A 14,846-nucleotide genomic window follows, 5' to 3' on the forward strand; every position below is an offset into this window, starting at 1 on the left:
CAAGCTGGAAAATCGCCAGATGATATTCTGCTTCGCCAATAGGACTTTAAGACATGTTGAAACAAATATTACACTCACAACTTACTGTTTTCATTAAAAAGTATTCCTTTTTTTCTACAGATTTAATCAATATCTTTATTTCTAAACTAAATGTATAGTTATCTACCTAGCTTTAACAAATATAAATTATCCAAAAAGGTCCATTGGATGCTTTAAATACAGGCAAGCAAAATAACTGAAAATCGGTTCAAGGGTGTTGATGGGAAGTTATGAAATGTGCCATAAACAATCTCAAAAGAAACTCTTTTACAATATCAGTAAATGGATGAAATGAACAACAAGGTTCATAAATAATAACAACACTGAAATATACTATAGACGGGGGAATGATGTTGATCCTTTTTGAATGGACTATAATGAAATACTTTATAAACTGGCACTGCTTCCTTCCATGCAACAAATTGTTTGTAAACTAAATTTGACAACACAAAATCAGTCTACATAAAGTGGTTTGGACCTACTCAGTTTGTTTACTATCAACTGTTAATTTCTGCAAGACGATGACGCAAATAATGTATGAATACGAGAAAAATGAAGAGAATATTGTGGTTTTAAGTAGTAAAACATATATGACGAAACTAGACAAAGCAATCAAATGATGAAATACTATTATACACTCAGTTCCAAAAGAAAGTGTGCACTTAGTTTTCTGTTATTTTTTCTCGGTTATTTTCATGAAAACTTATAATATTTGGTACCAAAATTTAAATCATTTCGTAAACAAATTGGTGTGCATTTTAGATTTTGAGTTATACCTGAGAGTGAGTGTATGAAAAAAATGAAACTAAAACGTCGGGGAATTTTTTGAAATCTTTAAACTTAAAAAGTGCACACTTTCTTTTGGAACTGGGTATATTAAGCAATTTGCAGATTATCTAGGATTTTATTCTATACAGCAACTAAAGTTAAAAGAATATTGACTAATGTACGAATTGTATGTCCTTATAGTTCTAGTAAATCAAAACAGCAAATGCGGGCGGGCGAGCATGGATGAAACTTCGGATGTATCTGTACTTTTCCGATTTGTGAAAAACTAACTTTATGGATTTATCATATTATATTTGTTAAATGAAAAGCAGGCAATAAACTACTATGACAGTTTCGAATGTTTAGGACATAGATATGTGGATGTTTAAATGTTGAGTTCTTCTCAACCCTGGGCTAGAGGGCGTGGACGGTAGCATGCATTTCAACTACCGTCCATGAACAGGCTCAATCAAACCGAGCCTGCAACATTTTCGTTTGTCGTGTTGAGCGGACTGTGGAGTTTCCACTTTTTCTTTTTTATTGTACATCCGACCAGACAGCACGTTACTGATATGTTGTAAATGACTACATGTACTTACCATAACGTGAGTACATATTCCTTATAGGAAAACAAGTCTAATCAGTTCCAATTGCGAAGCGCATTATCTTACTAGGAATAATAATTTTAGAAAACGTGTTACATAAAAACTGACAGATACTTACACTGGAGTTTTAATTTGAAGTTAGGATTCTTTGAAAATGTAAAATGGGTCTGACCTTAAGTAAACTGTTCGCAGCATAATCCGAAATGAATAAAACTAATGAAATCTAAGTGTTTGACAGTCATACTTAATTCTATACAGTCATACATTCTGATATTGACCCTCTTATGAAATAAGTGTATACTTCGATGCGTATTAAGTTTAACAGCTTTTACGAGAACACATACTTAAACTGCCTTTAACAGAAGTACTGAAGTAATTGTACTGTTAACGATCATTAATAATTGAACAAGAAACACATGTTCATCATAAACTTTTGCTCTCCATTACATTTTGAGTTGAAACAGTTCATAAAGTACCAGATTGACATTTAGATAAATAAATGGTTATGTAATTAAAAAATAACTTATAGCAAAAGAGTGCTTTGACACTATTTATGCACGATAAGCGGTTATACGTTGGGCGTGAACTTATTTGTACGACGTATTACCGCCCGAGTGTATAAATAGTGTTAAACATGGCTTTGCTACAAATTATTTCCATTCTAATATGCCATTAATCTAAAATAGTAGATAAAATGTAGTAGCGCCCTTTCTTGGTCGCAACAAAAACATTGACGTCACTGGACGTTAACGTGACGTCATTCTAACGTAAGAGTGTTTTAACAGAGAAAAACATATTAGAATAAATTAAAGATAACCAATACCCATCTTTTCCTTAAATGTCTTATCTTTAAATAATAACTTCAAATGTAGAAAATCAAAATGTATGTAACTTTACTAAATATATAAATTAAATGCGTTTGTAGAGCTACATTCATAATTAAATGGTATGCAGTAGCAAGTTACTGATAAAAACACTTACAGCTTTTAGCGGTAGAAAACAATTTTCATTTCGTTTAGCTATAGAGGTTTTAAATGTGCACTATTTCAAACTTTCTGCATTGTACTTTAAATACACATAAACATGTTTACATTAATTATGTGTATCAATTTTTCACATCCTTAACTATGAAATTTGAGTCTAGTACCTCTTTAAGATTAGTTTTATCGTACTAAATTTCTGCAGAACCTTGCTTTAAGGAATTCTGAACACAATTCTGAAGCCAATGCCGTGAGAAAATTCTTATTTATTTTCAAGATTATATCGAGTGATGTTGTACAAATTAATATTTTCAAGAGTATATTGCTTATAAGGGTGAAGAGGTGTAACGCTTGTGTTCAACACAAGTACAAGTCGTTTAATTTGTTTGTTTTGGATTTAACGCCGTTTTTCAACAATATTTCAGTTATGTAACGTAACAAGTGTTCCTGGATTCTGTACCAGTATAAACCTCTCCTCCGCAAGTAACTGCCAACTTCTCCACATGAATCAGCGGTGGAGGACGAATGATTTGAGAGACAATGTTTAATATCAAATCGTCACGGAGAACATACGCCTCGCCCAGGGCTCGAACCCGCGGCCCTGCGATCCGTAGATCTGCGATCTTCCTATTGAGCTAAGCGGGCGGGCCAAGTCGTTTAATATATTTAATGTTTTAATAGTTAGTCGCATACTAATTACTGGACGCATAATTATAATTTTGATACCTCTAGACTAGCGTATCCGCATGCTAAAATTAGTGAGTGCATATTGAAGAAAATGGTATCGAATTAAGTGTTTGTTTTTATACTGGATCACATCTGTAAACTCTTAACAGACCATTAAACATTATAAGTCTTTAATAATAAAAGAGAAACTTGTTTAATTACCATTTATTTTAGCTGCTGTGGTGTACCAACAACATTTAATAACAAACTGTTAATTATTATTATATCATTTTATGCATCAGAAATTGGGTAACCAAAACATAACACTTCTAATAAAGAATTCTTTTAGCACCGCATAGAAAACAAGAGTCATGATAGAACAATGATAATGTCTTATTAAACTGAGTAAATTTTAAGTGTCAAAATATTAATTTTTTGAAAATTATTTTGATTGAGTTGATTCACTCTACAACATTAGACAATGAAAAGTATATAACCCAATTGAATTTCACTGAACAAATTTTCTAACACAATACCTGATATTTAGATTATGTAAGTATACATTTAAGGTTCCAGTTTATAAAATGCGTATGGCGTAACTTTCTAAATTGTCCGTATTATCATACATGTACGCTTTCCTTTTTTTCACAGACTCGACCACATTTTAAAATATCACAAAACAAAAACGTGTTTCATTTTCAAAATAGCAAATATTGTTATTACAGGATATATTGGCTCTGTGCATGATCCAAATTTGCAAAATCATGTGCAAATAGCAGTTTACGATAACGTTGCAAGTTATTTTGGAAATGATATCTCATGCATAAAAACTCACGATACAGAAATAAAAACATACGAGGGGTGTTCAATAAATAACTGGAAAAGCGCTCTCATTTCTTCATGTATCATGAAAAATTAATGAAATTGTCATTTCTTGTAGTTACTTAGTTGATATTTCTAAATCAAAGTTTTGTTGGACACATAATAAGTAAATGCTAGTTTCCATGACAACGTCATGTGACGTCATCCGGTCCAATTTTGGGCAAATATTAACGGGAAATGTGAGCGTTACGCCAATGTAAATTTTTAATATGACATCATGATTGGTCAGGATATTGGTTTTGTTATTGATTGAAATTCAGTGTGTTGAACGGAGACATTGGATAACATTATGTGTCTTGAATAAAAAATAAAGGGAAAAGACAAATGCTGCATAAAGTGTAAGGGATAATGCTCTGAAGAAAACAACATTTTATCAGTGGTGCGTGAGGTTTAAAAGTGTTGAGGATAATATTGTTGATGACCTGCGGTTCAGACGTCAGAAGACAATAACGTTAACGTTCGTTCAAGTTTTTGAAAATTGAACAGTTCTTTTGATATGCATTAAACCAACAGGAATACCATATGAACAGTATTCATTTGTTTGTAGGAATGTACAGAAAATGCATTTAATGGGGAATACACTAAACTACGTGTAAGCAGGAGTTGTACTGATTAATTGTGTTTTACATGACAGCGTCGTCATATTGACGTTGGACCGCTTTAGAGGTAGTGACGTGTATGTGCTAAAATCTGTAATATGAATATTTGCATTAAATATGTTCTTATCCATCATATTTTTAAACTTTAGCAAAAAAAAAAAAAAAAAAAAGGACCCGAAATAAAGATACAAGAGAACTTTTCCGAGTATTTTATCATCCCCCGTATAATTAAAAACTGAATTTGTTTTCAATTTTTTCATGCCTTTATTGCCTGCACCAAGATTTAGAAAATAATTTTATTTCGGAATGTTTATACAGGGCTATAAAATGGTCTAATCTTAGAAAATGATCGGCCACACAAATACTCTCTTTTCAGAAAAATGTTTTGCCATTTTACAGTTTTTACTGCATGTTCTATAATAACCTTGACTTCTGTTTGTTTTGACAATCACTTTGATAATGCAAGTTTTTGTACTCAGTAGAAATAACCCAGAGCGCAATCCTAGTAACTTTATGATATTTAGTCGCATTTCAACAAAGATTGTTGTTGTACAATTGTTTATAAATTCTTATCAATGACAACGGCCGTGGAATGTATGGACGTGTAAACTCGAGTAGCATGATCATGTTCATAAAATCAAATGTCTTGTTACAAATGAACGCGAAATAATAACGCAGGGAAATCTTGACAAAAACACAATTATATATTAGATGCAATAATAATTTCTGTTTGATTTTCAAACAAATTTCAGTGAAAATTCAGTATCAACAACCACCTTTTTATGTAAAGTATATTTTCTTTAGTAACAAGAACAAAATATTTACATACAATCTTGTGAAAGTTTAAGAATTGGTGAGATATATTAAAATAATAAGAATTTTATCATTATATGTTTCTGTTTGGTTGAAAGTTTAATATGTGATTAATATCATACTGTTCATAACATTTTGGAATCCTATAAATTTTTATAGTGGAATGCTGCCCTATATTGTGGCGAAGACACAGTACAATTCAATGGCATTGTTATTTATATTTCTGACTTCTTAGCTGAAATCTTTACATAAACAGAAGTAATTCATAAGACAATCAGTATGAATAAAATATTGAATGAAAAACGACTCATTATAAATATATTTGAGCCGTGCCATGAGAAAACCAACATAGTGGCTTTGCGACCAGCATGGATTCAGACCAGCCTGCGCATCCGCGCAGTCTGGTCAGGATCCGTGCTGTTCGCTAACAAGTTTCTCTAATTGCAGTAGGCTTTGAAAGCGAACAGCATGGATCCTGACCAGACTGCGCGGATGCGCAGGCTGGTCTGGATCCATGCTGGTCGCAAAGCCACTATATTGATTTTCTCATGGCACGGCACATTTAATGTTTATCTTTATATTCTAAAGAGGTTAAACTGTGTGAAATAATTTTAAGTATCATTAAAATTTTGTGAACGGTGTTTGTAAGGTTTTAATTACTTTTTAAGTCCAAATATACCAATATAAAACACGTTACGTACATTTGTCATACTTTTACATTCTAAGAAAAGTACTGCAAATCAGTTAACTCTGTTCATGTAGTTGTAGAAACCGTACAGCTCTCAACGAGAGCTATATAAACAATAATGTTTCTTTGGTCCTTTTGACACTTGTTTTCCCGCAATGGAATTTGGCACTTCCAGTTCATATATATGTGTATATATATATATGTATTCTTCTTGTAGTTGGCATCAAACAGGATTTAACTGCGGAACAGGTGATACTTAAAGATTTCCTACAAATATTCTAGACCAGTTTCATTCAGAAAAAGGCAGGGCAAAGGAAGTGCAATGTAACATTTAGCATAATATTCAGTAACATGTAACACCCTGTTGCTAATGCTGTTACCATATAAATGTCTTATTGTCATTGTTGACTGAAAATATTTACCCAATAGTAATTTTATAGGATATGATCGTTATAGTATGAAATTTATTTTCAATATTTTATAACACATGAAAAGCGTCTTTATCATTTTGTTGCAAGAATGTATTCATGCTGAAAATGTATGCAAAACATTAAGATAATGTGATATCATTACAAGATAAAAGCTGGAGAAATCTGTTCCTACTACAACTAGCACATGCTTCACACTTTATATTTGAATATGCACATTAAGAAAAATGCCCTGATCCACGGAACTATTAAAAGTATTTCAATATTGTCATAAAAGTTATAAATGTAGAAGAAAAATGTCAATGGGATGTTATTATTCTGCTACAAAAGTAAATGTCGAGCCGCCGTTATGAGCCATGAGTGCAGCCATGCTTCTAAATATTTTGAATATGTTTTTATAAGATGGTTTATGTACTACATATCTTATGTTTGAACGTCTTAATACTTAATGGTCACATATCAACAAAAGACAGACAAAAATGATGCGTCTTTTAACCTTATTCAGAAACGAACTTTAAATCGAATGTGCTATTATTTTGCGTGGTTGTGTTCTATATTCCCAAAGGATCCTCTCCTACCATGACAGCCCGGTCTTTAAGGGCGGTGTGGCAGCTGTAAAAAGTCTCCTCGTCTCTTTGTTCCTGGACTAAGTGTTGTTATATATTCTGGTCCTTTGCGATCATTTGGTTTTACTGTAATAGAGTTCCGTTTAAGCCGCTGCTAGGTGGCATGGGAAGTATTGCATATTCTTTACCTCTCATGAACAGACTCACCCAAATCGAGTCTGCTATCATTTTGCTTGATTGCTTCCGTAGGACTTTTTCGCAGATTTTTTCATATCACTATATATTGAATATTAAAGTCTTTAAACGTTTTTCATTGGAAGGAACTGATAACCTATGTATGAAAAAGCAGGCTCCAAATGTGAAGTTTGAAATGGATAGACGAGTAGTTAAATATTTGTCATTTATTCCCTCTAAACATTTTCTTTCATGATGTAATAGTGTTTGTCACATTTGATATCGTAATGTATATACACATTTATAAGAATGTATTTGCACCTTTTGTGTATCGGTTTGATGAGACTCCTGTGGAAATAAGATATACTTCTCCCATAATGCAAAGTATCCTTTTAATCTAAATCCTAGTATGATTTTCTCTGTTAAACACTCTTACGCTAGAATGACGTCATGTTAACGTGCAGTGACGTCAATGTTTTTGTTGCGACGAAGAAAGATCGCTACTGTATTTTATCTACTGTTTTAGATCAAGGGCATATAAGAATCGAAATCATTTAGAGCAAAGCCGTGTTTTAACACTATTTATACACTTGGGCGGTAATACGTCGTACAAATAATTTCACTCGGGCTTCGCCCTCGTGAAATTATTGAGCCCAACGTATAACCACCCATCGTGCATAAATAGTGTTAAAGCACCCTTTTGCTATAAATTATTTCTTAGATCGTGCACGTTAATTTGAAATGTATAAACAAAATACTTAAAGCTGCACTTTTTTTTGCACAAGATAATTAAACATACTGAGAACATGGTAGCCGAGAAGCTGAAACAAGCAAGAACATAATTAATAACTGTCAGATAATTTAAATAAAATGGCAATTCCTTATGTAATCACTAGGATACGACGAGTGTTACGAAACCCACGTCAAAAGTTGATTGTAAATACAGCTCTCTGTAAAAGATCTATCAGATCTGTCAGGTTGAAGGTGATGAAAGATTGGCACAGTTCAAGTTTAAAGAGTTATTGCATATCCTGGAATAAATGTGTTACTGACTGGTGCTTGAAAGAAGAAAACAGGGCAGTTGTAGGATGCACGGTTTTATTTAAAAGTATGATTTATTCAAGGAAACTTCAAATTGATTAAAAATATATATTGTTGAGATATTCTAGTATTCTGAACACAATGCTTCGTCGTTATGAAGTAATTCAAATAATTCAGAGAAGATACAGAAACACGGAGATGGGTGACATTAACACTATATATCTATCATTGTTGCCATGCTTCATATTTATTTATTTTACACTTATCTCTATGATATTCTTTAATCAAATATTCAGTCCGGTGGTGGATACAATTTATCAAGCTTTATTTCCATAACCTTACAATTCATTTACCACTTCAAAGCTTCTTATCTCTCTCTAGAAAATTGATAAGAAATATGAGAATGCTGCGGTCGTCCAGTTATTACTGGCAGTACCTACATTGGTCCAGACAAGTATCCATCTGATGAATGAAATCACATGAACGAATACAAATTCGCCTTTGCCAGACATTTATGTATGTTTTCTTTTTTTTTTGCAAGAAATAATACTCATATTGTAAACATTGTGTCTTACATCAAATTTATAGAGATGCATTTTACAAAAGAAATATTTACGATGTCAATTAACTGGGTTTAAAAGTAGGTTCAATTTATCTGAGCGTGCTAGTGTTCTTTCCTTATTTGACATTCTTCCTTAGAATCCTTTAGCTGTGAGAGACAAGTCGACTTAGGTCATGTAGTCATTAACAGTTCTCCATTTCGATTCAGCATCGCTGTTTAACATTATAACAGTAAGGTTCTATAAACTCTAACTTGAAGAAAAGCATTTGTATACTTTCACGTAAAATAAGTTACATGGCCAATTATCTACATGATCTTAGTTTCGAATTATGGGGTCTGCAATCTACATGGTGAAGTCTTGTGAAGTCGTAGCACGGCTATGTGAGAGGAAGGAAGGAAGCTTTGCAATTTCCTAAGACAGAACCAGTCAGAATTGAATTATTCATTATTGTGTGGTTTATTTCACGCTATTGGTCACACCATAAATTGAATACCTGTATTCGTCATCAAGATAACAGGCATTCACTGCAGCTACTGTGTTAAACACATTATATATATATTTCTGTGGAGCGTTTGATCAGTCGCAAGTTTTGGCACTGCGTAGAACAAGCTGATTTTATCTTAACTAAGCTTGCATGAATTCATAAGTTTAACTGGAAACTAATTAAATCAGATGAAAAGTTGCTTTCAGCTTTGAAAGAGGTAGGTAGTAAAATTATATTTTACAGTAAACGTCGTTAATAATATTTATTACTTATTCAAACTGCACAGTGTATGTATTATTGTATTCTATTAAAGCGACTGGTTAATATATTGTAAGCGATTTCTTTCTCTCAACAATCCATCAAATGTGTATACTGTAAAAGTAATCAGTGGTACAAACGTCTTTGTATATGATTTTGCAAGTTATACTAATAAATAACTGAAAATATTGTTCAGAAGAGAGTAAAGCGTTGCAACGAATTTTAAATAATGGAGAAAATCAACATTTATTTTGTCAATTTTATCAATATCTCACACAATCGTTTTCATTCATTTTATCATTTTTTAGTGCAGTATATACATTTTATGCCAAATGTGGTGGAAAAGAAAATGTTTAAAAATTTCACCTTAAACTTGATCCAATCATTGATTGATTAAGTAATTATTAATTTTATCATTTGGCTTTCATTGTTATCATTATCATCATCATTATTATTACTACTATTGTTTTATCTTTATTACTTTTATGGTGACCAATATAACAATATTTAATAAAGGACTGTCATAATCTGTTATCACTATAATAAAAATATATTTCTTAATTAAATAAATATCTATTCTTGACATGAGAAATGTTAACCTGCACATATATTAATTCCATGACGTTTTTACTTTTACCCTTAGACTACTTCAGTAATATTTGGATTAATTTCAATATTATCTAAATGAAAAATAACAGGACAACTAAAAATTTCTAATGTTTGAAAATAAATGTCGTGAATGTCTATTTCATTTTTCTGTCATACAAAAATATATTACTTAGTAAAACGAATAACAATTCAGTCTTCAATAATGCATAGTAGATTTATGTGATATCCCTCGTAAAGATGAATATTGCATGATGACGCAATTTGTATGAAATGTGCAGAGACAGCATTAAAATTGAAGCTTTTGTCTCTACGTATACAACCAACCATTCAATATCAATTTGATATACAACATTTATCAGGCCTGACAAATACATTTTGTTTATATTCAATTTCCTGAAAACTTTTTGATAATGGTTGTGAAATGCTAGCCTGGTCAGCGCAATATGTATAACACAATACCATGTATTCGAGCAGATTCTGATAATTGACTAACCCTTAGTCAAGTGATTCTGCCTTTGCGACAAATGCAGACCAAGATCAGCCTACACATCCGTGCAGTCTGATCATGGTCTGCACTGTTCGACATTCAGTCAGTATTTTTTTAACAGTTAATGGTACAATCTAAATTGAAAGCTGGACAAGTTCATTATAGAAATTTAGCAGGTTAAGGGCTAAAGACAATAAGTCTAAGTTTATTTGACATCTATCTCTGATGCTTGAGTGGAATTTGGGGAGAATATACCTGAGGTGAATGTGAAAGAAATGTAAGTGTTTCTTTATTTATATGTGCATTCACCCCTTGAGGTAAATATACTAGTTCCAGGTCTATGAATACTAGTCGGGTTAGATCTGTGTCGTACATAACTGAAACATTTTCACATATGAAAACCACAACAACAAAAATTTGGGTGAGAAACTAATCAATCCTATAACAATTGACAAATAATGTTAAACATGCATAACAGATTGTAATAGCATTATTAATTTTTTCTCTTACAGATATTTGTGTAACACTTCACACAGCAGCTGTATGGAATTGCTCTCCCGAGATTCTTACATACCGATGTACTGATTGTATATAAATATTTATTTTATAACGTTTAACCCTCGGAGCAAAATCGGAGAAACTGCAAGAGACATTCACCAGACAGACAAAATACCTTTGATTGATGAGGCTTGTTCATTGACTAGAACTTCAAAGACGTGGATACTTTCAACAAAAGTTTTTTTTACTGTTTAGTAGGGTAAAAGGAGGAATCAGTGTCATAACTTAGTAATAAAACAACGGCGATAATATGGCTTTCTTTAATTTCTTCATTTTATTAGTGGTCATTATTCTTGAGATAGGCCTTCTAAGTGTAAAAGGATTTGTACTGCTGGAGAGGAATACATTTATTAAGAATAGAAATTCGGACTTGTCGCCCGAGGCACACATTCCAGACCACGTCGTACCCCTGACGTAAGTTTCATTAATTTTAAAATTTGAAACATATTTATATTAACTACTAACTCTCATTCTTTGCATTATTATCTTCAAGGCCAATGATGGGGTATTTCATGCGTTGATGTTTCTCCTGATGTAAAGCAATCTTCTTGAATACGCTGCTATCAAGGGATATCATTCTCTTGATAAAATTACAAAATATTTGAATCTCTTCCTGTCGACAAACTCATATCACAATCAACGTTGTACATATTCTGCCAATCAGAAGAAATGATAATGATGTTGTTGATGACACTAGTGATTACAACGAATTGCCACAAGAATACTGATTTAAAATGTACTATACTAATCTTTCACTATCATATTTTTTATATAAATCTAGAAAATCTTGAACATGGCTATACATGTATAATATATAACAATCAGCGTATGTAGGACTGCAGCAAATCATTTAATAAATATTTTAATAAAAGTAAATTACAGTTCATATATATTCACCCTGTGCTTATTTATACATTTATTAGTGTGCAGTTTTTCCAACCTCGAAATTTTTTCTGTTAATATACACAAATATGTTTTACATGTTTATAGATACCGTGTACTGTTTTTGCTCATCTTTTCAAACAATGAAATTTGAGTAAAGTATATCTATACTGTAAACATATTGTGAAAGCAGCTGTGCTTAAATTTAGATAGATTCGGTATATTAATATGGTTTTCATCTAATTTTAATTATGAAAACATATACACGATCAATTGCGTATATTGTAACAATATATATAAATCTACACTTCAGAACTATCCGACATTACGCAAGGCATGGTTTATGTGGAACTTTCGAGGGAAAGCGGCGTTTTTACAATGCTATGAAAACGAAGTTTTGTGGTATAAGCTGTAAGTATACAAACATTAAATTTACTTCCGTTGATTTCGTAGATAATTTCCATTTGTGCATTTTGACAGTGTAATGATTACAGAGCAAACGTAGGCACTACAACCTGTTAAAAACACGGTTATTAATTCGTAAACCAATGTAATTTACAGTTAAAATTCGCTCTCCAAAACTTCCATTTAACTTCGCTGTATGTCATCGATTCAAGAAAACAGTTAATTCGTTCTAGATACACACTGAGGGTGAACTGAAATAACAGATATATCTTCCTACTTCAATATACAGTAAATATTTATCTTTTCTTATTTTTCAGTGTCAATGATTCAGGATGTTGTAATAGATCTTTGCAGGCATAAAAAACACATGCTTGACAAATGGGTCAAAGAATTATTTGATACGGACAGTAAGCGTTTTAATCATATTTTATTCAGTATTGTAAATATGAAAACATAAAACTTAAAAAATCGCAGCAAACTTAAACTTATTTATTTTTTTTTAACCAGAAATATTAGTTTATCATATTTGACGTAAACTATATTTGACGTAAACTATATTTGACGTAAACTACAAAAATGTAGTTATCTCAAAGTTTAAGCAAATCCGAGTGCCATTGTAGTGGTTATATCCTAATTTTGTTCTACGTGCAACAAAAACACGTGATATACAGATTCAAATAATCTATTATAACCTTATGTGTGTGGTTAAGTAACTGATTGATTTTCATTTCAGGAGATGGTTATATATCTCATTTCGAGAAACGCCATTACACTTGAGTGATTTCAATATTCCGAAAAATAACTATCACTTGTGAAAAACCACAAAGAACACTTGGTTAACCAATCGGCAACAAGTTGTCTGAAGCAGTGTACTTATGCGATATATGCATTCCTTCTTTAAAGCGTATGTTTTACATATACTTAAAAGACCATAGGAATTCTGTAAATGTAACTTATGTATAAATTAATGTCAATGATACTTAGCTGACCAATCATCCATACAGACTTATATCGAAATTGTGCTTTGTAAAATGTCAGTGCTTGAGACATACATTCCTATAAATTGTATATATTGTTTTGTTATGTTAAGTGAACTTGTCGATGTTTGAATATATTTTGCTATATTTTTTGTACTGTTGTCTGATAGAGACAAGAAAGAAGGTATATTAACTTTTTTAAAACTTTAACCCTTACCCTGCTAAATTTCTATAATGAACCCGTCTATCTTTTAATTTGGACAGTACCATTAACTGTTGAAAAGGATGCTTACCAAAAAGATACTGACTGAATGGCAAACAGTGCAGACCATGATCAGACATGCATGCATGCATGGATATGCAGGCGGATCTTGGTCAAAGGCAGAATCACTTGCCGCCAGCAGGCTAAGGGTTAATTACACTTTCTTGATACTTGTTATACATGTTATTTGTGGCACACATTGTAGCTGTGTCGTATTTTATATATACACCAAAACTGCTTTCGTTTAATTTACTTTATTTGTTATTTATTATTGTAAATATTTTACAACCATATACCTCAAGAACAATCAGTATTAATATGTTTTTCGTTGTAAAGTGCTTAACTTTTTAAAGCTTGCCGTCCAATTTTGTATTCTTTTTGAATTTGGAATAATAAAATGTCAACAACGTACGATGGATTTTCTGTTTTGTTTTGATGACAAATGAGATGCTTCTAACCAAGTACAGTTGAGGAAGTGAAGGATATAAACATTAATTGAGCCGTGTCATGTGAAAACCAACATAGTGGGTTTGCGACCAGCATGGATCAAGACCAGGCTGCGCATCCGCGCAGTCTGGTCAGGATCCATGCTGTTCGCTATTAGTTTCTCCAATTCCATTAGGCTTTGAAAGCGAACAGCATGGATCCTGACCATATGCGGATGCGCGGATGCACAGGCTGGTCTGGATCCATGCTAGTCGCAAACCCACTATGTTGGTTTTCTCATGGCACTGCTCAATTATTTTACAGAAACATTTTAAGAATGGAGTGAACCGATCACACAGAAATTTTCATTTGATATTTGTAACACTTTAGTTTTATATAAATTACTCGCTTTTCTGCTAACAAGAATGGTTTATATCTTTGACGGGTAGCTTTGAACGCAAAGCCACAAACATAAACATCTGTAAGAATGTAGGAGTTTGTGCAGCATGTGTGGTTCTGAACGGACTTTTGGCATTTGCCACTTATACCGTATTGTTGCTTATTTTGCTTTCATTTGAGTGAAGTGTTGTACATTATCAACTGGTTTAAACGTTCCTGTTGCGTTTTACCATTGACCGTTCCAAGGAGTCCCCACACTTTTCCTTTGTCAGCAATGTGTACATGTT

At 32.3% G+C, this 14,846-nt stretch overlaps 1 protein-coding gene across 1 annotated transcript; it reads left to right on the top strand.

Moving 5' to 3' along the window:
• The first annotated feature begins 9,274 nt into the window (after positions 1-9,274).
• Positions 9,275-14,138, top strand: LOC123538603 (uncharacterized). The gene is made up of 5 exons (XM_045322821.2): positions 9,275-9,513; positions 11,163-11,622; positions 12,404-12,501; positions 12,813-12,902; positions 13,229-14,138. The coding sequence occupies exons 2-5, from the start codon at positions 11,459-11,461 to the stop codon at positions 13,270-13,272; spliced, it is 396 nt and encodes a 131-aa protein (XP_045178756.2). The 5' UTR covers positions 9,275-9,513; positions 11,163-11,458; the 3' UTR covers positions 13,273-14,138.
• The last annotated feature ends 708 nt before the right edge of the window (positions 14,139-14,846 follow it).

Source organism: Mercenaria mercenaria, chromosome 18, assembly GCF_021730395.1.
Source record: "Mercenaria mercenaria strain notata chromosome 18, MADL_Memer_1, whole genome shotgun sequence".
Taxonomy (NCBI): domain Eukaryota; kingdom Metazoa; phylum Mollusca; class Bivalvia; order Venerida; family Veneridae; genus Mercenaria; species Mercenaria mercenaria.